Consider the following 23,931-nt stretch of genomic DNA (forward strand, 5'->3'; position numbering starts at 1 on the left):
ATGTAATAAAGAAACTAGTTAGTCACAAATGCTAGAATAATTTTATTTTTTATATAATTTCTGGTTTCTGTAGACAGCCTACACCGCAGCCTCATTTTCAACCTGTCAGTGCGACGCTGACAGCCGCCTGTCATTCGTTTGTTTTCCAAAGTGGAAACGTCAAGGAGCTGGACATTTTGTTCTGCGATCGAAATCCTTGCCAGCGAAAAATACATTTCGTTCTAAATTCCTATCGATCTTTACCGAGTGCAAAACCGCCGCACTGCTAGCAGACAGCCCGAGTAAGTGCAGGAACGGCCATTGTCGACCCGGGTTGCGGTCGCAAGCGCAGCCGTCTGTTTACGCCATCTCGCGAAAATTTACGTGAATTATGTAATTTTTTTCCCTCTTCGTATTCGGCGCTTGCTGTAATCGAAGTGTGTCTTGGTACTACGTCGCCACCGCTAACGCAACGTTGCCTTTCTTTGCAGAACGATGCTGCGAGTGCCAGTTACGCGGGCCCTTACCCTCGGGGCACGGTTCCCGGTGCAGACGATAGTGCGCACGTCGGCCACGACACCGGCCAAGGTGCCGGAAAAGATTGAGGTGTTTGTGGACGATCAGCCCGTGATGGTGGATCCGGGAACCACCGTCCTGCAGGTAAATTGTTGACGAGTTTCGGTTGCCTGCCTTACCAAGCCTCACATCTTAATTGGTTGTCTTTCGCTCTCGACTAGGCCGCCGCACAAGTCGGTGTGGAGATTCCGCGCTTCTGCTACCACGAGCGGCTCGCCGTGGCCGGCAACTGTCGCATGTGCTTGGTGGAGGTGGAAAAGTCGCCGAAGCCGGTTGCCGCCTGTGCGATGCCCGTGATGAAGGGTTGGCGCATCAAGACGAACTCGGAAATGACGCGCAAGGCGCGCGAGGGCGTCATGGAGTTTCTGCTGATGAACCACCCGCTCGACTGTCCGATCTGCGACCAGGGCGGCGAGTGCGATCTGCAGGATCAGGCGATGGCGTTCGGTTCGGATCGGTCGCGCTTCACCGACATTCACCATACCGGCAAGCGGGCGGTCGAGGACAAGGACATCGGTCCGCTGATCAAAACCATCATGACCCGGTGCATCCACTGCACGCGTTGCATCCGGTTCGCGTCGGAGGTGGCCGGTGTGGACGATCTCGGCACGACGGGCCGCGGTAACGACATGCAGATCGGCACGTACGTGGAGAAGTTTTTCCTGTCCGAGCTGTCGGGCAACGTGATCGACCTGTGCCCGGTTGGCGCGCTGACCAACAAGCCGTACAGCTTCGTCGCCCGGCCGTGGGAAATTCGCAAGATTGAGTCGATCGACGTGCTGGACGCGCTCGGCAGCAACATCGTGGTGAGCACGCGTACCGGCGAGGTGCTGCGCATTTTGCCGCGCGAAAACGACGAAATCAACGAGGAGTGGCTGTCGGACAAGTCGCGCTTCGCGTGCGACGGGTTGAAGCGCCAGCGGCTGATCGCCCCGATGCTGCGCAATCCGAGCGGCGAGCTGGAGGCGGTCGAGTGGGAATCGGCACTGATCACGATCGCTCAAGCGCTGCGGGGTGCACCGAAGGGCAAGGTGGCCGCCGTGGCCGGTGGACTCGTGGATGCGGAGTCGCTCGTTGCGCTGAAGGATCTGCTGAACCGGTTGGGCTCGGAGACGCTCTGCACGGAGCAAAAGTTCCCGACGGACGGGTCGGGCACGGATTTGCGCTCAAGCTATCTGCTGAACTCATCGATCGCTGCTTGCGAGGAGGCAGATCTCGTGCTGCTCGTCGGCACGAATCCGCGCTATGAGGCGCCGCTGCTGAACACCCGCCTCAGGAAGGGATACATCCATAACGATCAAAACATTGCTCTGATTGGGCCGAAAGTAAACCTTTCGTACGACTATGAGGTGAGGAAAGGCTCTGTGCACCACAAACTGCAGACATTAACACTAAATATTAATGTATTTATTTTCAATATGTTTAACAGCATCTTGGTAGCGATACCTCGCTGATCCGCGACATCGCAAATGGACACCATCCGTTCGCGAAGAAGCTGAAGGAGGCGAAAAAGCCACTCATCATCGTGGGCGCAAATCAGCTCGCCCGTAAGGACGGTACCTCGTTCCTCACGGCGCTGCACGTGTTCGCCAACTCGCTGTCGCCCGCTGACGTAAGTGTTGATTACGCACGCCGTTGCGTTTGGTTGCGCAAACTTAGCGTGCTGTTGTTTGTTTTTTTCATCTGCAGAAGAACTGGAAGGTCTGGAACGTGCTGCAGACGAATGCGGCCCAAACGGCGGCCCTGGACGTGGGCTACACACCGGGCGTTGAGGCCGCACTAGAGGTACAGCCCAAGGTGCTCTTCCTGCTCGGTGCCGATGCGGGCGTCGTGGACAAGGAGAAGCTGCCGAAAGATTGTTTCATCGTGTACCAGGGACACCATGGAGATGCCGGTGCCCAGATGGCGCACGCCATCCTGCCCGGTGCCGCCTACACCGAGAAGCAGGGCACGTACGTCAACACGGAGGGCCGCGCCCAGCAGACGCTGGTGGCCGTTACGCCGCCCGGTCTTGCGCGTGAGGATTGGAAGATTTTGCGCGCTCTGTCGGAGGTGGCCGGCGCGCCGCTACCGTACGACACGCTGGACGATCTGCGCACCCGCATGGAGGACATTGCGCCGCACCTTGTGCGCTACGGGCGGCTGGAAGCGTCCAACTTTTTCGCCATCGCGGACGCACTGCTGAAGAACTCGTCGGTGCAGTTCGACGGTGGCAAGGTGGATGTGGTGCAGAAAAAGTTGGCCGACTTCTTTATGACCGATCCGATTACGCGCGCTTCGCCGACGATGGCCAAATGTGTGACGGCAGCGAAGAAGCAATTGCAAGCTAATTAAAGTTTACCATATTGCGAGCTTAAGACGGAAAGTGAATACAGTGTGCGTTTCCTTTGTGGCCGGGACGTTTCGAGGGGAGGGGGTGTTTGCGAACCATCTTCGTGATCTTTTTCGATGGTAAAACATGGTGAAGTGGCTTGGAGCAGCGTTGAGTGAGTTCCCTTTTGAGCAAGTGACGATTGGCGTTGTTTGTGCAATGGGCAGGTTCGTTTGCGGTGTAACGGGTGATGATGCTGTTTGACTTGTCCTCTTTGTATAAAAAGAAATGCTCGGAAAGGAACAATAGAAGGGAACGAAAATGACGAACACATAGTAAGTTTAGCTGTTTTTTGAATCCCAGTTTCAATTTGTTTGCAGGAGGAAAAATAGAGAATGTATTATCTCATGTGCGATGCTATTCCACGGAAAAAGAGCTACTTCAAATTGTCCTCCACACTAGTTTACTTCAGAAAATTGTTCAAAAATCATCCAGTATCGAGCAATGTTAAAACAAAACTATTCAAAACCAACGCGGTTGAGAGCTGAAGAAGTATAAACGAGCGTTGTACCGAGTACAGAACAGCGAATAAATATCAAAACAGATTCTTATACTTCAAATGCAATATTTTGCGACTTTTTTTCGGATAACTCATAGGCTACAATAGAAATATCACAGCTGCAATTCACACTAAACCAATTTGCACAACGCAACGGAACTCAACTCAATTTTATCGCTCGTGCTAAGCCTATTTTCAGTCCAGATGCGCACACCTGGAGTGTAGTTAGCAATGCAGCGACGAAAGGAACGTAAAAAGAAACATAAACATTGATTCCAACAAGCAGTGTTTTTTTTTTATTGTATCATAGTAACAATAGAATGTTTAAAAAAGCTGCTCTTATAATAAACTAAATTGAACTAAAAAAACTGAAACGAACTACGAACTGAAAAACTGAACATTGTCATCGATCGGTAGCGGTACCTGCACAATTGTAGTCTAACGATTCTGCTAATCGCACTAAGGTCACATCTGGTGTGATTTATGCTTTATTCTTGCTTTATTCCTTGTGTCCCCTCGGTCCGCTGGGCCAAACATTTCGTTAAACCGAAAGGGCCAGAACTGCTAGCGTTACACAGGGTGGAAAGGAAGGACACTCTACACTTATTGGATGAGACACAAGCGTTAAAAACTAAGAGTTTGTAAGATAAAAGCGGCACAATTATGACAACGTTGCTGTTAGTGACGCTACCGTTCATGTGGCCTCGGCACTCGCATTGTTCTTCTGGTCCAGCTTGTTCGAGTTGGACTTTACCATGTAGATAAAGTAGGTGAGAATTTCTTTCTCCTTGATCGGAATCGTCTTGAAGTGTTTCATGATGGTCTGCACGCGTAAGGAAAGGTAAGAAGATTGTTTGATTAGAATATGTTAGTCGTATGGGTGCCCCAGCACACCGACACATACCTCCGATAGTTGCGCTTTGTTGCTGCTCGGACGCGTGGACACTTTGTAGAAGCGTTTGTACCTTCGCAGCGTATTCACCTGCAGCTGGTAGAGATCGACCTCCGGCAGATCGGTGTCCGTCTCGTTGCTGTCGTCCTCCGAATCGCGGCGGCGTCGCTTCGTGCGGGCACACTGTATCCGTGCCTTGTGAAAGTCACAGATGTAGATATGTCGTGCCTGGGTGGTAAGAAGCAATGAATGTGAATGCAAAACCAAATGACCTTGGGGGTGGGGTGCGAAACACAAAGTGTGCTACCCGGGGGAGGGGTGCAAAGGAGGTGGTGGGGGACGGAGTAACTTGGCTCTTACATGGCTGTCGATGCTCAGCTTTAGCCTTCGTTGCGTGACCGTCTTCTGAATTCGCTTGCTGTAGGACGCGTTGCCTGCCTGCTTCCGGCAACGCTCGCCGTCGTCCAGCAGGCAACAGATCTGGTCCGCCGGCCCGCGGGAATCTTCCTCCCCCGTACTAAACCCATTATTGTTCATCATTGCACTGGCAAATGTTTAATGCGTAACTACGCACTCCCGCACGCACTGCACAACCTGTCCGAACAATAGCTCCAAAAGATGCCCTTTGATACGGCAGCCCCTTTTTTCAGGGCAAAAACACTTTACGTTACACTAAACTTTACTTTTATTGGTAAATATGCCGCATAATGTCTCACCAACAAGACAAAGAACTCCGTTTAATGCCTTTCTAAATGATGAATTAAGCACAAATGAAGCGCCGCATAACTTTTCACATCACGTCGCGTCACCTAAATTTGGTTCGGTTTGTTGTATGTTTGTGTTTGTCGTAAATGGATGGAAAAGAAAGGGAGAGGAAGATATGTAGAGAGAAAGAGACGCGAAATGGTTGCGTTTGACAGCTGTCTATGCGGCGGCCTCTGGCAGTCAATGGCGGAACGTTGTTTACATGGAGGCACGAAACAAAACGACAACAAAGTAGCGATAAGGTTTCGAAAATAGCGCAATTCTGTCCACCAAAGGAGTTAACAATAGCAAGAGAAGGCTAAGGAATAATTTAAAGGCACTAAAAATGACTTCCCAGGAGCGCAGTATGCTGCGGAAGTCGGAGTTTCCAGATATGGCCCGGGACGCCCTCGCGATCATAGGTGAGGGAAGGGACTCTGCATTTGCTTTGGGCAAGAAACCACCAATTGAACGATTTTATTTGCTCTGTAGAAAACCTGATCATTAATCGGAACAAGCACGACATGGCGATGGATCTGATTGCGGAGTTTGTGTTCCGCGAGCGTCGCGATGAGCCGGCGCGTGGTGGCCAATTTGCTAAACAATCAGCCCAACCGCGCCTGTCCCCGATCGAAGAGTTCCAGCTGGTGCTGGTGCTGTGTGATTTCTTCTCCCGCCCCGGTCCGGACGCGACCCGGAATGCGGTGTTTCTGTCCCTGTTTGGGGGCTCCAACACGCGCACGAGCGTGCTGAACAAGCTGATCAGTACGGCCGTGTCCGGATCGATTGCACCGTTGCTGTGTGCGGCTGGGACGTGGATGCAGCAGCTCGGATGCACCTCACCGGCTAGCCTGGAGCTGGCACAGTGCATCGTGCGCGATTTCGTCATCTTCTCGAAGAACTCGTCGGAGCAGCTCAAGTCGCTACCGTTGGTTGCGCCACGGTTTGCCGCCAACCTGATGACGGCCGTGACGGATCTGTACCTAAATGGGACGGCCAAATCGCAACTCATCCCACCGCCCGATCTGCTGCTGGACGTAATAACGGACTGGGTGTCCGAGAATCCTTCCCTGTGTCTTGCCTCCCAGCAACAGCTGGCCCTGCCGAGTGGTGCCATCGCGATGCCGGTAATAACGCCCCTTGCCGGGCTTATCCGTTGGTGTGTGCTCTCGCTGCTGGTTACGAACCGCCAGGAGCTGTACAGCAAGCTGCATCTAGCCGTACTGCAAAGTTTGCTGGAAGCAACGCCACCCATTACGACACCACCTACTCTGCAGCCGATTAACGCGCAGCATCTGCTGCTGATAGTGAACACGATCCAGGTGGAGATGGAAACTCTCACACAGCAGGGAATGTCGCTGGAGGAGGAAAATCTGCAAAATTGCCTGGAACGGTTTGCGCAAGCCGTGCAGGTGGGGCTTACCTCGCGCTGCATCTTCGGTAACATCACGCAGCTTATGTTCCGCTTGGAAGCCCTGCCGGGCAAGAACAAGCTGCTACAAATCGTCATTAATGCGAATAAAACTTAGTTAAGAAAGTATACGCAATTTCATAAGATCGAGCAATGACAGTGGATTTATTTTCTGACACGCTTTTAGTACGGCTTGAATCGCTTTGCTTTCTTGATCTGTTCCATCTTCTTCAAATCCCGGTCGTACTTTTTCCGCAGGCTGATAATGTCGTTCTTCTTTGATTCGCGTATCTGGAAGGTGTAGAAATTTTTCAGCTCCTTTTCCGACTGGCCCTCGTACAGCTTCTTCTCCAGCCTCTTCACGACGCCCTGCGTTTGGGCAAAGACGCCGGAACTCTTCTTCGACACCGTCACCCAACCGTCCTCATCGACCGCATTGTTGCTCTCTGCGGCCTTCTGCTCCTCAATCTTGCGATCGTACGATTCCATGTACTGGTCGATTTCCTGCTGCAGTGCGGCCGGGTTCGGGATGCGCTCCTGGTACGCCCTGGTCCACTTGTCCACCCCGGTGAGCAGTGGCTTCTCTTCCGTGTGCAGCGGGTTGATGGATTTCGTTTTGAGCAGCTTTCGGAGCGCACCAGGCTTAGCAAACACCACGTACGCCACCTTGAAGCAAAACACATCCTTGTCCATCCGCTCGATCGGGGCGGACTCTTTGCTGGAAGGCTTTTCCTGTAGCACCACGCGCTCGATTTCACCCGCCGAGGAGAATGCATGCTGCAGCGCTTCCTCTGTTGCGTACGGTGGCACGTTCAGGACGTACAGCGTACGTCCGGGCGGTTTCTGTTTGCAGGTTGCTTTGGAGGCATTTTCCTTCGCGAACAGCTGATGGCAGTGGGTGTCCGACTCCTTGTACTTTAGATCGATCGCTGTTGGAAGTAAACGAACTAGTGTGAACATACGGGACAGGAACAGTTCTTCGCAAAAACATTCTTACCGGTAAATTCGTCGGCAGACGACATGGTGTTGCAGAGGAGTTTAGAATTATCGAAATGGTAAACACTTTCGGCATTGCCATGTGCGTTTGGCAGATGTAGACAGAGTGACCAGATTACTTCGATGGTTTTCGGTAGGCGCATCAAAATTTTATCGGTAGGAGTTTAAGATTTTGTCGGTAGTTTTTGGTAGTTTTTGAAGTGTTAAACGGTGGTTGGGGGGTGGGGGGGTTCGAGGGTAGCTAAGCTGCCCAAGGAAAGTTCAGTAGCATGAGAAAATACATACTTTATCTATTTCATATCAGTCACATGAGGCCTGAAAATTGTACCAGGGAATCCCAACGAATGATGGAGATACACATTTGCTTCTGAGCGTTGAGGACTCCATTTTTTAGGGGCTCCACGCGGCCGTTTACGACAGTGCTAAATCGAATGCACATGTCAGCAGCTTTTTCGATTATTTGGATGAATTGGTAAGTTTAATGATAACAAAACATAAATTAGATATTGTTTCTACAAATCCAGTCCATAATTGACCCTAGAATTGATTCCATCGTCAAATCCCATATGAAATTTTACCAGCGTGTCCGATATCATCGATTCTCATGAAGTAAAGACACGGGCCTTTGTTGTCTCTGTTGAACTTCTGGTTCTGGTTGCTAGTGATTTCCATATGGAGTTTACTGCTTTAAATCATTTGGTAAATGGTTTTATGCCTTTTCGGTCAGTATTGTGGGAATTTCTCTGATTTTCGGTAGGATAAAAGAAAAATCGGTAGTTTTAGAGTGGTCATCTATGAATCGGTAGGAATATCAAAAATCGCTAGGAATACAGAAAAATCGTTATTTCTGGTCACTCTGGATGTAAACAATGCGATTCCGCAAACTGTCAAACGGCACACCAGCTGTGGTAATGGATTGGCGCATTGTGTACTGTGGTAGAACACGTGTAATTCAAACTTGATTGTAACCGTTTTGCTGAGCATTGCTTTTAGATTTGTCGATAAATTCACATTTCTTCTATGTGGCTGCTTCTTCGATTTCATTTTTAATTGCTTGATTAAAAATTCATTCAAATTCAAAAATTCATTCCAATATCGTAAATTATGAATCAATTTATTGGACATATAAACCAATACCAATACAGACCGGCGATGATTTAGGCTTACGAAAATGTATTATTCTACTTGTTTTTCGTCGCGTTTGCTTAAATTTCATTAGACTTCTATACCTTTCAATACGAATATTTCTATTTTGTTACCTTTTTCATTACCTTGCACTGCAACTGAGATGCTTCGGTAATTCATTTTTTGCCGGTATATTTTAGTTTGTTTACTACACACCACTATCTGTTTGCACCATCTCCTTCTTCTATCCTTCGTGCACAATTATACACTCGATCGTGCTCGTAGAGTAGTACCCTAAACTTTTTTTTTCGCAAAGGGTAAACTTTTTCGTTCACCACGGGATAAAACTTTGCTCTCGGGAAAGGCGGGAGCGACAACCTTTGCCCCGTCAGCACCGAGGAAGTTCGTCTCGCGGAAACTCCAGCCAGCACGCGATGCGATAAAAAGATTCTACCGGAGCAAAAAGGAAAAATCCTACCATCATCTACCGAGTGGTACTATTTCTCATCACCACTCTTTGGTGTTTACTGGCGAAGATCAAGTTCGGGGTAGCGCTTTTGCCAACCGTTCTTTCTTGTTGCATCTTGGCTGGTGTTTCGCTCCACATGTTCTGTACCGTCTCTTTACGCCCGTGCACAATTTTACACTGTACTTGCCGAAAGCAATCATGCAGGCAATTTCGCGCTCCGCTATTAAAGTAATTTCGAAAAGTATTAAACAACTGTAAACAAGTTAGTAGCGGCGATGATGATGCAGCGAGAGCATCCCCAGCACAAAAGAAATCCTATCGCACATGTGTATAAATATTCAATTAAACTGCCCTCTTTGCTTGCGGTGCGGTACCCAAGCTTGCCGAAGGAAGCCGAACGGGCTCAGCTGTGTTTTGTTGTGTGTTTTGTAAATTTTATGTCCTTTCCCGCCTTCGAACGGGTACGGGGGCTTGCAGTGCTTCGGCGTAGATTAAATTGCACATTTCAAACCGTATTGCCATCGTTGGCAGTGCGCGATTCAATTTCGTTTCAGGGAGTGGAGTTGGAAATATTTCACGGCGAATGCTCACACAACCAGCAGTGGCAACGAGCGAGAAGGTTGCCGAACCGCTGTCGCATACGGTTTGGTCAAATGTCAGCAAACGTAGCTGCGAATAGTTCGATGACAAGTCTCCGCAAGACGCAGTACCCGGGCCATCAGGCCTTCAGGGTGACAAAGGGTGTGCCAGCGGCAATCCAGGATCAGGTCAGGAACGGGGGGGGGGGGGGGGGGGGGGGGCTTTGGACAAACTTAAGACAAATCCTTGCACACGCACACACACACACGGCCAGTGGCACATCGGTGCATCGGTTCGGAAAGTGAACCCCGTGTGAGCGTTCGGGGTGTCGAACAGTGTCGAAAGTAAAACATGTTGATTTATGAACACGGTTCAAAGATTTATATTCGTCGTGCGGCGTTGTGCGAGTCCGGGCATCATTTCGGCGGTGTCACGCTCGAACAGTCAGCCGAATGTATGTATGCACCCCATTTGTTGAGCGGACACTGCCGTCTCCAAGGCGAGGGGTGGGGCGAATTTCCGCTTCTTTCGTGGAAGAATGTCCAAGCTGGAAACTTTGCCTGTCAAATGAAATCTTAATCTTTGGAAAATCGGCCCTTTTTATAGCACCGAGGCAGTTGAATGTGATTCAGAGCCAGTTGCTTTCATGCGTAACCTCCCTGGGGAGTTTGGGAGTCTAAGCACATGCGTCATATGGAATGATGTTTGCAATAATCATGTAAGAACATGTCATGGAATGCATTTACTTTTAAAGATTTAATTATTTCAGATGAATTGGAAAAAGCTGTTTTTCAACAGAGTTTAGTAAATCAATGGTAAATCTATATTCCTTTTAAATTAATTAACATGAATCTATTATGTCAGGCCTGACGAATTTATAAGCCTAACACAGAAGCTCCAACACTTCAGTATAATTACAACATTACCCCTTTTAATCGCCATATCTACCACAGTTGTCAGTTATCAGTTATCATCATACTATGAAATTGAGATATTTCATACAAAATACTTCCATTGTTCGGTTTTGTTTTATCTCTCTGGCAGGTACAACCTTCACGGAATTTCCCTCTGCGCAAAAATGGGGCCACGATTCGGCTGTAATCATTATTTAATGCAGTTTTGCATGAGAAGAGTGGGAAAGCTCGACGTACAAAAAAAAAAAAAACAAAACAAGAAACATTAACCCTTTAGATAAATTGAATCCTGACGCCGTAAACAAGCGACGCACCAAGTGCCGATACAATTCGATTCCCGCTGTCGGATCATAAATTACCGACCGGTGAAAAATGATGTTTTTCTCACACACGAAACATACCAGACTGTCGGTTGGTTCAACCCCCTTCGCGCGTGTGTGTGTGTGTACGTGTGGTGCAGTAAACATTTCTTGCATTCTCGAGCGTCATTATGAAAATTGCAATAAAGAGAGAAAAAAAAAACACTCCTTTGTTCGACATACCGAACAACAGATCGAACACGATTTAAGAAATCCGCAAATGGGTGGTTTTCGATGTTGGGCTATCCAAGAAAGAGGAAGAGAGACAAAAAAAGACAAGAGAAGATAACGATGGAAGCTGGAACAACGTAAGATAGTTGCCAAACTAAACCGACACAAAAAAAAATAAGACAAACAAACGAATCGAAAACAGTGTGGCAGCACACAATGCCGAACAGAAGATAAATAAATTCGAGCCAGCAACAAAACATTAATACACACTCCACAAACGATAAATGCCGAACGGATGAATGCCAAAAAAGGCATCCAGCAGGGCAGCGATTGATTTTGTTTAGTGTTTTTCCGTGGACGCACCCCGTTTTTGGAACCGGGTTTGGCGCTTATTCCTTCCCCTCCTGGCTTGGTACCGGTTTGGCACCGTACGCTGCAAGGATCACGCGGAAACAACGCGCGGACACTTGCGCTTCGATTATCCTTATTGCTTCCTTCCTATCGTTTGGAACGGAAACAATGGGAGGACACTGTGGCCCGTTGTGAACGCTTTACGCAGGATGCACCCGTTCGGCGTTTGGCGTCTTCATTTGCGACGTTGATGCGCATACACTGTATACACGTTTTGCTTTGTTTACTGATTCGTTCGCCCTGTTTGAGTCTCGGTTCTCGGGTTTTCGGGTGCTAGTGCTGTATTTACTTTGCAACGGAGAGTAAAACGTTGGATGTTTTGCTTAATGGTTTTGTTCTTTTACTTGCTCAAATGTGCCATTGTTCAATAAGCTAGATATGTTCAGGAGGGAGGGGGCAAGCTCCCCCTTTTTGTCCCTAAGACCCTTTTGTGCGATGGACAATGTTGTTTTATGGATCGTTTCGATTGTGTTTTATTTAAATTCACCGTCAAAAAAGCTTACACCCTGCCCCATTCTCGGCTGCCCGGTGTCGAACTCGGTTCGGCATAATGATAAAACATAAGCATAAAAAGCATGAAAACAATAAAATTATGGAAAAAATGGAAAGTGGCACAGTACTGCAGCACCCATGGTGTCCGAGCTCCCTCCCCAGATGGAGGGAGCGATTGATAAAGAGCGGGCGTGTTCGTCTTTTTGTTGCTTTGTCGCTCCGCTGTTCCTTTGGCAGCGTGTTTTTGTTAGATTCTGCCGGGCAGATTTGGTACCATCGAAATTAGTTTCTCTATCATGTGCTCCAACACGGTTTGAGCGGGAGGTGGGGGGGGGGGGGGTGCGGTGTATTGTTTTCTTTTATTTTGGTTCAGTTTTTTTTTCGCCCCCTCCCTTTCAAACGTATCATCTCCCGCTTCACAAGTTTCAGTTGAACTGCAAACAGCTACCAATGACAGTTACAACCACTCTGTTAGCCGAAGGAAGCGATAAAAAACGGAAGAGACGTCGTCGTCTTCCTCTCGCACCTTCCCCCCCGCCCCTCTTTTTCGGGTGTCCACACAACAGACACGAAATTAATGCGCGTTTTCGAGCGGACGGTTCGGTCCACGGAAGGTCCAAGTCGCGCCAAAGGGAAGTCCATTTCGCATTCATAAAGCGACGAGTTTATTGTCCTGAACGATAAGTCCTGCCCTGCCATTCCACCACCGGCTCCACCGGTGAAGGTTGGAACGGTATAATCCTTTTCGGTGGAGGGGGGGGGGGGTTTGAGAAAGCTTTTTGAAGGAGGGGTCCGAAAACTGTCAGCTGACGGACGCAGCAGCTGGGAACTGGGGGTGTTACTTTCCCTTTGGTGTCGGTCGAGCGAGGCAGAGGGGTTTGGACTCTAAATGAGTCATGAACCGTGTGCCTTTCTTCCCTGACAATAGTGGCCGGCGAATGGGAGGTGGGTGCAACCGATTGTTTGCCGTGCCCGGGCGGAAGACAAAGCGATGGTTAACGGTTGCTATGGGTTTGGGTGGGCGACCTTCGACTGGGGAACGGGAAAGGTACGTTCTGGAGGGAAGGATTTTAATAATAATCTGGTGGAGAGATAATTTCCGATTGGAGGTAGGTAAAATAACACTTGATAGGGGTATCATTACCATCTATATTGGGTAGGTTTCGTTACTGCCGCATTGGACTCTGGGGTAGGTATCGATGAAAAAGAGCTCAATAAAATAGGTTACTGTAGGAGTACATAAATAGTTGTAACGAGTTCAGTGCATCTTACCTAGTGTCTGAAACATGTGTGGCCTTCAACACTTATACTAAAAAAGACGTTGAAAAACAGGTTCCAGCCTACGAAAGCCAGTTATTGGGGTTATTCTTCAAAGTTCTGGAAGTCTGGAGATCAGTCACAGAATAAACTCTGGGCTGTTTCGGACTGCTCCGGTTTGATCCGGACTCGATCGGACTCCACTCGACTTACCCGGAATTGCAGGGTCGAATTACGATCCGGAGTTGGATTCATATTTGGAGCACCGTCGACAGAGTTGCTCCACGACATCACTCCGGATTACCCATCACTAGGGACAACGAGGAGGGACAATGTGCAATGGAAATTCACACATAGATTGTTGAGGGTTCTAGAATTTCGAACGACTTGTGTTGGAAGAAATTGCTCGAAAGATATCCATAAAATGTACTAATACACACTCCAATATGACAGCACGCTCAACGATAACAACCAGTTTGGCTTATGAATACATCATCCTGTTAGCGATTCTATATCCCAAAGGAGCATGCAATGCAGTGTAATAACAAACAATCAACACATGGCGACCGATCATAACTGTAACTGTTAAAATGTTCCACTTTTTATCGGTATCACTAGGGAGTTTCGCGGGAAATCAGTGACCAGTTTTTCGATACATTGTATCCATCAATGTAGAACTTCTGGTGAATGGATGAAAATGCAGCCATGAAGCCAGGATTACAGACAACAAACGATTGTGTTATGTACGCCGGGAGGTTTACTCGGAAGTGTTTGCTGCTGTTGCGGGATGCATTCGGCTGCACAATTTCAATTAACAGCCAAATGGAAAACTGTGCAATGCTTTATTTGTGTGCCACTTTTTGTACACTCTCGACTCTCTTTTCACAGCAGTAGCTCAAGCACGCACTTTTTTAGTAGTCCAGAGTTTGATTTCAATTACACATCGTGGTGATCCTCCTCTAAACGAATGGGAATAGTTATTATTTTCTATGTAATCAAGTCAAAAAAGTGCTCTCCTCCACTCTTTTGTGGATAGTTTCAACGGAATGGTATTTACAAATATAATTAATCTCTTCCGAAGCCATCCGCAGCCTAGCGCTGCCGTGGAACACGGACGCATCAGATCGATCGATCGTACGCAATCCGGGGTTTCAGTTTTCATCTTCTGCCGTCGCTGCACAGGGCGGTGGAGCTTTCGTTAGCAATATTTCTTCAATTAAAATGAAGCCGCAAGGCACTGGCAAAATATTTTCATCGATATCGCTGGGGAGTTTTGCACTCTTTCCTTTTACCCTTTGCTGTCGCTGCGCCGTTGCTGATTCTTGCTGGTTCATAATTTTCTTACAACTGCAGCGGAACTTGGTCGGGTTGTGACGGTGTTGCGGGCTGGGTGGCTGTCTTTTGCCTGACCATGATTAAGATGGGATGCATTCTTTGACCGTACATTCCGCAAAGTAATCTTACGCCCTGGTTCGCGCCGGTTCGATTTGCATGTTGGCCTTGGGGAAGTGGTGGGGAGAGGACCTCGGATCCCCTTTTGCCGAAGCGTGATAATAGGAAAAGTTATTTTTTAATATACCCTCAGTTGTGTTTCGAACGAATCGATAATTTGCTTACGCACAAGCCACGCCATGGTGGGGATATAATCTCGAGAAGAAGGATAAAAATGCTTTTAGATCAAGAATCACTCAGCTGTAGAAGATCCTTTTGTGGTGCGGTCGGATCTAATTCCTTAACTTACCACGGGGGGTTTTTTTGTTGACTCCAAAGCTAATCATGCATTGCTCACACAGGAAGCGATAAGTTATTAATATCTCGTTGACTCGTTTGACTCGGCGACCAACCCATCCAATCACGCTGTGACCTTTTTCTTGGCGGGCAGTAATGGCATAAGACGATCAGGCATAAAAATGAAAGGCAAGAAAAACACACACACACGCGCACATACATACACATGTATGCATGATGCTTTATCGAGTAGCAAACTATAAATACGGTTATCGATCGCAAGTACCGGCACCGAGACGAGGCATCCCACGGTATGGCATTTGATGGAAATTTCGCTTCAACCCACGACCAGCAAGGAATGCTAGGCTGCACCGGGGGTGTCGGTGCAATGAAGGATTCGCAAAGAGAAACGAAGAGAAAGTTTGACAGAAGCAGGGAGGTATGGTGCAACCCCCGTGTGCATAGGAAAGTATATGTATAGCGTTTCTTTACTTTTTAATCTTGCAAAAATGGATCTAGCTTCTTACAATTTACATCATCTCACCGTCGTCGTCGTCGTCCTCGTCGTTCGGTTGATTACGGCACACCGTTACTTCCGGTACTTGGGAAAAAAGATCCACTTTAAGTACACTTGAGCCCCTCGAACTCTCTCTCTCTCTCTCCCTTACACACACAGCTGCTCCAATCACACGGCTACTAGAAGCTCACCGTTCGATAGCAACCTGGCCCGGGGGGGGGGGGGGGGAGGTTGTTTTTCATTTTTGTTTCCCTCATTTTCAATCGCCAAAATTACGTGCATTCCGCGAAACTTTCCAGTACATGTTGGATTGCGAACATGCAATTTTGGGTGCTGTTTTTGCAGGCTTTTGGGACGTGGAGAGACACCAGAAGAGTTCGTGGAAGGAGGACGCAGCAATAACCATGGCTTCTTGGGCCCGTTCGTGCATCCTGTTGGAAGCAAATTAACGTTAAAATTTAAGTGCATTTGAATTACATTCCCCTGCTTCCGGTTCGTTCCAGTTCACGATGCGAGTAATTAGATGGCGGGAAATGGCACAACAACGCTTTGCGCCGATCGTTTCGGCAACGATGGGAGAAGTGTCGAATGATGTTGGTTGATTAGCTGATTGGTTGAATATTTTATTGGTAGCAGGAGCAAGCTCCAATGGTCACGTCGCTCGCTTGCTACAATGTTTATTTTCAAATTCAATGTTCACCCGGTCGGTCCGTGCCATGGCTGAATTGAGCCGGGCACAAGTACACATAGAAGAGTATTTTTGGTACCAGAATAAACAACCAAAATCGGCTGCAAACAGATGCCGGCAGTGGTATGGCATTGTACCGCTCGCACACAAACGCAATGTTGTAAATCGTGCACAAAGGATTAAAGGCCGGGAAGCAGGTTGATTTTTTCCTCTCTACACCAGCATGTGTACACATTGGCTATCAAGAACTCATTTTATTTTCGCTTCGCTTTTCGGGAAAATAGAACAATCGTATATATTTCAAGCGTCCCCTCAAATTTCTCTCGTCTTTCGGACTGTGTTGTGCGTTTTTCCCCGTTTTGGCTGGAAAGGTTGTGATAAGCAACGAAACTACTGGCTACGTCTAGCTCGCTTCGGTCAATTTAGAACCCCTTTGCTTCATGTCCATCCGCTTCCGCTAGGTTCTCTGTAAGATTCACTTTACCCCACGTCTCCTGGTGCTTATTGTCCCACTCCCCCCCACTCGTTTGAAGGCTGAAGAATGAATATCATTACTTACCGGGATGGTCCTCTTATCGTCTTATTAGATCGCAACCGAACCGAAACAGAATCGTTTCCTGCTTGCGTTTTTTGTTGCTGTTGTTGTTGGAGCTGTTGTTTTTGTTCCCCCCCCCCTCGCCGGCATTTTAGACGATTGGGTCGATTGTACCGCAGACCGGCGTGACAGATTGCAATGGTATAAATTTGTTGGTTTACCCCGTTCCCTACCATTCCCACCCACTCTAAAACGGACAAACGGGCAGATGCTGCGCCATTTGGATATGCTTATCCGAATGGTTAGCTTTCGTGCTATAAGTTGTTTAAAACGGTTCCTCACGTTTTTGTCTGTTATTATCAGTGCTGGTTACAAATTGGAATGCAATAAAGATCGGTGGCTTAGCTGAAGCAGAAGGCACCGAATATCGATCAAAATTATCGTTTCAAACCATTTATTGCTCGAGGTAAATGCTTGTAGCATCCATCACCGAGTGACACAAGTAGGTGTTTTTTTGTAGCGATATGGTTGATAAGATATAGGACAGCTTTTTGTGATTGAATTTTAGCCTTGTAAATGACCACATTTTGTGTACTAATTCTTGAGCGTAATATTGTTTGACTGCTGCAATGTCGAAGATGACATTGACATCATGCTTGTTTGTATTATTAGATACATTAGACTCAAGATAAATGAGAGAATTTTCATAGCTGTGGTAATTCACTTGCTGAATAAACCTTAAAGAATGGAGAAAAAAGTCAATTGCAATTGAAAATAAGGACCGTGTTCATTCATTATAAGTCTGCAGGAGATTCACATACGGTCCATCAGACGCTGCCAACACTTGGGGCCCTTTTGAATGGATGGTACCATTTCGCCCTCACCGGCACGGCAACAACTCTATCGTCGCTGAACCGGTTTCAACGGTTATTAAGTTTTTAAATTAATACAACCGATAAATATCCACCCTCCATCAGCAACAGCTTAAGCAGCGGCAACATAAATCAGCGCGCACCGCGTCGCCTGACACCGGTGCCGGTACGCGTCGCCACTCCAGAAAGACGATATCATATCTTCCCCTGCCCCCGGGCTCTTATGCTCTTATCTACGCCGCGGACCCGGAAGATGTAAGTGAAAATAAAAGTGTTTAGGATACGTTTAATATCCCTGTCCCGCTGTGCTGCCTGCTATGCCTCAATTTACACTTGCCAGGCAGCCGTAACATAATCGTACCAGCGCGCGGGACACCGGGCGGGAGAGATTGAATTGCCCTGGGATAAACAACCCACCCAGCTCGCTAACTGGGACCGATGGCGACGTTGGAAGCGATGAAACGAAACGGAGCCCCGCTCGCTCGGAGAGGGGGAGCGGTGGAAAGCGTTGGCGCGTTTCTTAGCGCCTTGTTTGCAATAAATTTTGTAAAATAAGATAGGTGTGTGTAATATTAAGGAGCGCATCATAAATTAGAGCAGCGGCGGTGGCGGCGGCAGGCAGAGCTCCCTGGTTCCCGGACTCCCGGCGTGTGCAGGTGAGTGGATGAGTAATTAGCTTCACCGATGATGCTGCTTCTGGTGAAGTGGGCCCGGCGAGTGGGATGACACTCGACAGCAGGAGCGAAGCAACGCTGTTCGGCATGGGGACGGATGACGTCGATCGTTCAATGTACTGAAAAAAGCATGAATGTCCCACAAGATGGAGCGTGAATGCTGGAGATACAGGCAAGTTAATGATGCAGCTATGGGCACTATGGGTGGATTGTAAGATTAGGTGTGAATGTGGCTGTGTGTGTTGGCGTGAAACCATCTAATTACGACGCGCGTTTCCGATCAATTAATCGTACGTCTGTTGCGAAAACGTTAGCATTAATCATTAATGCGTGTACAGAAGTGTGTGAAACGAATGTAATACAAATTACGATTACTATTAGTAAACGGAAGACAACCTTTTAAAGTCCAAAAATAATATAAATATTCGACCAGAAACTTGATAATTAAACAAATTAAAGTGAAGCAACTTCGTTAAGTAGTGTGAGTGATGAAAGAACGGCACCCCGCGAAGACGAAAACGGACATCTTGTGGCAATTTGTGTACGTCAGATAAGTCCTCTCCACCATCTACAGCATCTTGGCACTATTAGACAATAATGAGAGCAACGAAAGAAAGACGCCTGTTCTCAATGGCCGATTACCCTGAGGGACTTGAATTTCTAAAGGAAGCTGAAAATCAAGACAGAGGGACAAGTGTGCTACATTGCTGCGTTCGCTTGACCGGAAGATCAATGCAACCGGCCAAATAGGGAAAAAGTACCGAGGAAAACATGAACAAACATATCAGGAAGCAGGAAGCGCGTCCTCTGATTTCGCAGCAGTATGCAATAATGCCAAAATTCAATCCGATCGTTTTAGGTGAATTTCGACGGATTTTTTTATATGAAATCTTAGTCCGCGAACTGGTCCAATATCTTCCAGCTAAGTCCTATTGAAATTTGATGTACTAACATGATGCAAAAGCTCATACACCAAGAATTTTGTCGCGAAAACTGAGGAGGTATTGCTAAAATCGAAGGTAGAACTTAAAAACATGTCTACACGCATGTCTTCGTCTGCCTATTGCATGTGTTTGGGATAACTTCGGGAAGGCAGTTGACAAGGTCGTGGATCTATTTTTGCCAGTAAGCTTGACTAATAAAATTACAAAGGATGTTTATAAGAAATAGACTTGTTTTTTTTTCTGTAGTCATCCCAAGAAAGTCCATTGTGTAAGCAAACGTTAATCGTTATGGAACATCCTCACGCTCTCGAAAACATCCGACGACAGTGCTCGTCTAAGTAGACTCTTCTATCTCCTCAGATAATTTCGTAAAACCAATAAACATTTGCTCCTTTATTACTAACGCTACTTAAAAGCTTTCTAATTTTACAGCAAAACCCATAACAGAAGCGCCACGCGTGAGCTTTCATTTGGCTACTTTACTGCTTCTGTTCTGCATCGGCATCGGCAGGGACGGTGTTTAAGTTAATGCAATCAAAAATCATACCATCCAGTTTGAATGGCAGCACTAACACTGCTTCGATCGGTTCACAAACCCAGCCCCCCACCCCTGCCAGATTACTCCTGCCACCCGTTCGACGTGGGACCCGCTGGCCATGGGGCCGGAAAATTCTAATTAAACCACAAACTGTCTCCACAGGGTCCGCGCTTGCCCATCATCGATTATGGCGGCCGATGGGCACAGTTTCGTGCACAGTCGCCGACGGAAAGCAACAGGGGATGCTGTTTAATGTGCATATGAGCACGGGCACGTGTGTGTGTGGATGAGCAATGACACTCTCCGCTATGGGGTTGGGCGTTGGTGGTTCCTCTTTTTTGTCGAGATTCTTTCGCCCCACGGAGCAACCACATGTCACACCGCAAGCTTTATCAGCAATCATCATTACACCGGTGCTACAAATAACGCTTCAACGCGGGGGTGTCTGCATCAGTGTGGAAAGGGAAGGTTTTGGTGTGGGTATAATTTGTTGTCCTGTTGCGCCATCCTTGGTTGGGCGGGAGGGGGGGGGGGGGAGAAGCGTGAAAGGGAAAACATATCTGAATGTACAATCAACCGTAGCTAGTAACCGTGCGCCACTGAAGGCTCATCATGCAAACGGTGCCATAATATTGGCTTTTCACCGAAACATAAACCTTTTCCGCAGTGAAGTCGGGGGGGGGGGGAGGGAGGGGGGGCTCCACCATGGGTAATCCTTCAAACAAGTGATCCATCACCATCCATGGGGTTGATAAAACAAAGAGTTTGGGCAGAAGGGAGGGATGGCGATCGTAAACACGAAGTAAGGACAAAGTGACGCTGTGATTGGTTGCGATTGAAAAAAAAAAATGCCGGAAAAAGTGTGGGTCAATGTGTCAAGAGGTACGGAAGCATGGTAGCTCTAAATTCTGACACGGTCCTGTGGAAGGACGAAGCGGCCCGGGGGGGTAGAAAATAAACACTTCCACCGCTTTGAACCAGATGCAAAAGCAAACAAACGGGGAACGAAATAATAAAGCAAAACTTACGCAGTCAAACAAAAATGCCAACGCAGAACGCAGGAGAAAGGGGAAGGAAATGGAACGAGAAAAAAATATATAAAAAATGGGTTTCAGGCGATACCAAGGTAAACAAAGGCAGCCATAGAAGTGGGTGCGAACGAATAAACTCATTGGTGGTAAACCGTCAAGCGACCACGTGCTCGGCTCTCACGTCCGCTGCTCCGTCCCGATCCCACCGTTCGGTAGGCCGGAATTGTGAATGTGTTACGAGAGCTCACACACACACACACACACACACACACACACACACACACACACACACACACACACACACACACACACACACACACACACACACACTCGGACGCATATTTGCTCGGACCGGCAAAACGTGTACAACATGACGATGATGATGGCCGTGGTGATGGCATTTTTTTTCTTTTCGTTTCCATACAAAACCCAAGCACGGGAGGAAAAGTACACTAAAACAACAGAACGATGGTTGAAAAATCTCGCCCAAACCCTCGGGTGCGATATGTGCCCGATGGACAGGCCGGTGCCACAACACGTTAACCGCAATCATACCATTTAGAGAAATAAAATTTATGTTTTCAAAACTCAACCGCCCCGCTAGCTTCTCACCCCCCCTTCCTCGCTCTCCATTCGATGAATTTAACAATCCGATCCGGCCCCAAACACCAGTAACCTGGATGCAGCCAGGGCCAGGGAGTGGTTTTTTTCTGGTGTGTTTGTTGGGGAACTGAAAATCGATTCCGAAAAGTGGACAAATGACACCCTGACACTCTGCCCTCGGCTGCAATAACGGGGGGGGGGGGGGGGAGCTATTTTTGGCGAGCGAGGTTTCCATTTCCACAATCTCTTCCATCCCTCCCTTCCCTTACTACACCCCTTTCGTCCTCCCAATGGGTTCAATGGCAATGGCAAAACCCATTACCGAATATGTCCTGTCAAATGGCATTGCGGGACGATGTGGGCCTGCTAAACGCCCGCCAACGGGACCGAACTCATGCAAATGCATGTTCGCCGGGTGGGGGCGGACGGGTGTTGCCGGGGCACACCGGAAAAAGGTGACGCTGGCGGTCGGTTTGCGGTGCGTTTCGGTCAATCGGAGATTCAATTATCTGGATATGGGTTTGGGTGGATGCCTTTTTCCGGCATGCGGGAGAAAGAAAACCATCCTCCCCCCCCCGCTTTTGTTCGGTGAAAGGGGTACCCATTTTTGAAACACACAAACCCACACTCACACACGGACGTGTTCCATTCACTTAGCCGCGTCCTGTCATGCGAAGTGAAATGAGAAGGAACAGCAGTAAAAACGGCAGTAATCCCGCCAGCCCACACACGCGCACACACACACACTTCAAATGCATCATTCTGTTTTTGCGCCGTGACAATTGCTCATTGGCCAACTTTTTGTTTGTAAATATTTCAGCAAACATTAAGCTGGCGTGTACTTTGCCACCGATACATTGAATGTGAATTGCGGGCGCATCAATCGCAGCAAGAACGAATGGCCCAAACACCCGTTCTATTTGTTATCGCTCTATTGCCAGTAACGGCGTGTTTTTGTGTAATTGAATGGAGCACTCACTTTCCAAAGCTACGGCAGTAATTATTTTTACAACATCGGCGGAAAAGGTAGAATAATCCGGTAAGCAATAATAAAAAAAAAAAAACAAAAATTAAAAGATCAACAAATAAAAACGTTCCAAGCCGTATAGAGAACTCAGGCCAGAAGGAAAAGCAACCAACACAATCGGTTGTAAAATGGAAAATGGCTGTACAAAGAGTTTGCCTGTTTGTTTGCTTCCCTCATCTCCCCCCCTCCCCCCTTAACGATTGCGTTTAGTGGAATGGAAAAATGGTTTAACATTTATTTGTTAAAACATAAGCCCACGCCCCAAATGGCCTAAAGAGGTTTCCCCGTTCGAACCGGGTGCGTTTGGGTTTTGGGGGGAGGGTGGGCGAACTCCAAACCTTGCCTACAGTGGCTGGGTACAGGATTAGATTTAGTTTTTCCCGGCACATACACGCACACCGTACCGCTGATGTAGACAGGCATCGAAATGCACCCTCCGTACCCTTGTGCGGTTCGGTTTTCATGCAAATTGAGCATTTCCAGCTGGCGGCGATGAATGTATTCAATAACTGTTGTTCCGAGCCATTTCGATTTGCTGTATCGATTTGTTTGGCGGTCCATTTCCGATTGTACACTGACACACACACACACGCACAATCTGGCGCGGTGCATTCATGAATTGGATTTTTTTTTTCTAAAACCCTTGCGGGTGAAAGCGTCAGAGGTAGCGCGTTCAATCTGTACTGTAGTGTTTGGCTAGTTCCGAGCTTCATTTTGAGGTTCTTCGATACACTTTGATCCGTTTGTAAAGGTTGCACGCACACAGGGGTTGAATGCTGATTTACATGGTTTGGGTTGGGGTTTGAGTCGGCCGGATGCCGGAGCAGCCGCGTCTGCTGGCGAGAGGCTTTCCACGGTGATACGGATCGGAATAATGAATCAATGATGACGGAAGTAATTGAGCGTCGCTAATCGGTGCAGCCTGACAGATGATAAAGCTTTCGGTGACACTCAGTAGCTGGTGACGGAGGCAGTGTGATGGGGACGGTGCAACGTTTCATAGATTTGGGAAAGACGCGTCATCGCGGTACTAGGAATGGGCTGGAAGCACACTCTTGAGCACAGTTTGTCGCGAGCGTTGCATAAATGCAGGCGTACTGTGAGGATAAGTCGTTTGGCACTGCCCAGGAAGATAAAATACTCCGAAGCAGGTTTATTTTTAAACTTGAATTATGCCGAACTGAGATATCTTGCTACGATACAGCTCTCTGATGTCAAGCGTTAGGCAGGGAGAAGTCTTATTCGTTGCAATCCAGAAAAGCTTGTAGGAATGCGCTTGATTCGTGGTACTATCGCTAGCGATTTATTGATTCGATCGATTGCAATATTGCAAATGTTAAAATGTTGTAGCAGATGGAACGCCTCGTCAATGATGCTAAATATGTTAAAAAGTCGAATTAAATCGGGCGTAGCGCAAGCACAATCGTGTGTCATTTTTACAACATCAAGCGTTGCGAGCTGTATTCGGATTTCTCCAACGCAAACTGTGTGTTTTACGCTTTTCGGATCATGTGCAATCCAAAACAGTT

At 47.7% G+C, this 23,931-nt stretch overlaps 4 protein-coding genes across 5 annotated transcripts; 2 read left to right on the top strand and 2 right to left on the bottom strand.

Annotated features, from left to right (window-relative positions):
• Positions 1–125: 125 nt before the first annotated feature.
• Positions 126–3,486, top strand: LOC121588339 (NADH-ubiquinone oxidoreductase 75 kDa subunit, mitochondrial). Of its 2 annotated transcripts, none has more exons than XM_041906137.1 (5): positions 126–281; positions 471–639; positions 717–1,904; positions 1,985–2,167; positions 2,245–3,486. In XM_041906137.1, the coding sequence occupies exons 2-5, from the start codon at positions 475–477 to the stop codon at positions 2,887–2,889; spliced, it is 2,181 nt and encodes a 726-aa protein (XP_041762071.1). In that variant the 5' UTR covers positions 126–281; positions 471–474; the 3' UTR covers positions 2,890–3,486. The 2 variants fall into 2 exon arrangements, with proteins under 2 accessions (XP_041762071.1, XP_041762073.1); XM_041906139.1 differs by having other exon boundaries at positions 280–372.
• A 393-nt stretch (positions 3,487–3,879) lies between these two features.
• On the bottom strand, positions 3,880–5,159 carry LOC121588340 (histone deacetylase complex subunit SAP30 homolog). The gene is made up of 3 exons (XM_041906140.1): positions 4,678–5,159; positions 4,330–4,545; positions 3,880–4,248 (listed from the first exon to the last, which is right to left on the bottom strand). The coding sequence occupies exons 1-3, from the start codon at positions 4,855–4,857 to the stop codon at positions 4,120–4,122; spliced, it is 525 nt and encodes a 174-aa protein (XP_041762074.1). The 5' UTR covers positions 4,858–5,159; the 3' UTR covers positions 3,880–4,119.
• Positions 5,160–5,261: 102 nt separating this feature from the next.
• LOC121589945 (uncharacterized protein C7orf26 homolog) lies at positions 5,262–6,618 on the top strand. The gene is made up of 2 exons (XM_041909240.1): positions 5,262–5,483; positions 5,554–6,618. Exons 1-2 carry the CDS (start codon positions 5,408–5,410, stop codon positions 6,588–6,590), a joined length of 1,113 nt encoding a protein of 370 aa, XP_041765174.1. The 5' UTR covers positions 5,262–5,407; the 3' UTR covers positions 6,591–6,618.
• LOC121589946 (ribosomal RNA-processing protein 7 homolog A) lies at positions 6,614–7,563 on the bottom strand. The gene is made up of 2 exons (XM_041909241.1): positions 7,470–7,563; positions 6,614–7,401 (listed from the first exon to the last, which is right to left on the bottom strand). Exons 1-2 carry the CDS (start codon positions 7,492–7,494, stop codon positions 6,656–6,658), a joined length of 771 nt encoding a protein of 256 aa, XP_041765175.1. The 5' UTR covers positions 7,495–7,563; the 3' UTR covers positions 6,614–6,655.
• Positions 7,564–23,931: the final 16,368 nt, after the last annotated feature.

This window comes from Anopheles merus, chromosome 2R (genome assembly GCF_017562075.2).
Source record: "Anopheles merus strain MAF chromosome 2R, AmerM5.1, whole genome shotgun sequence".
NCBI classification, from domain to species: domain Eukaryota; kingdom Metazoa; phylum Arthropoda; class Insecta; order Diptera; family Culicidae; genus Anopheles; species Anopheles merus.

Coding starts and splice junctions, on each gene's coding strand:
- LOC121589945 (XM_041909240.1), top strand. CDS start 5,408: ATGACTTCCCAGGAGCGCAGTATGCTGCGGAAGTCGGAGTTTCCAGAT. Junction 5,484..5,553: donor GGACGCCCTCGCGATCATAG/GTGAGGGAAGGG, acceptor TTTGCTCTGTAG/AAAACCTGATCATTAATCGG.
- LOC121588339 (XM_041906137.1), top strand. CDS start 475: ATGCTGCGAGTGCCAGTTACGCGGGCCCTTACCCTCGGGGCACGGTTC. Junction 640..716: donor CGGGAACCACCGTCCTGCAG/GTAAATTGTTGA, acceptor GCTCTCGACTAG/GCCGCCGCACAAGTCGGTGT. Junction 1,905..1,984: donor ACCTTTCGTACGACTATGAG/GTGAGGAAAGGC, acceptor TATGTTTAACAG/CATCTTGGTAGCGATACCTC.
- LOC121589946 (XM_041909241.1), bottom strand. CDS start 7,494: ATGTCGTCTGCCGACGAATTTACCG. Junction 7,402..7,469: donor GTCTGCCGACGAATTTACCG/GTAAGAATGTTT, acceptor TACTTCCAACAG/CGATCGATCTAAAGTACAAG.
- LOC121588340 (XM_041906140.1), bottom strand. CDS start 4,857: ATGATGAACAATAATGGGTTTAGTACGGGGGAGGAAGATTCCCGCGGG. Junction 4,546..4,677: donor AGCTGAGCATCGACAGCCAT/GTAAGAGCCAAG, acceptor CTTACCACCCAG/GCACGACATATCTACATCTG. Junction 4,249..4,329: donor ACAAAGCGCAACTATCGGAG/GTATGTGTCGGT, acceptor TTACGCGTGCAG/ACCATCATGAAACACTTCAA.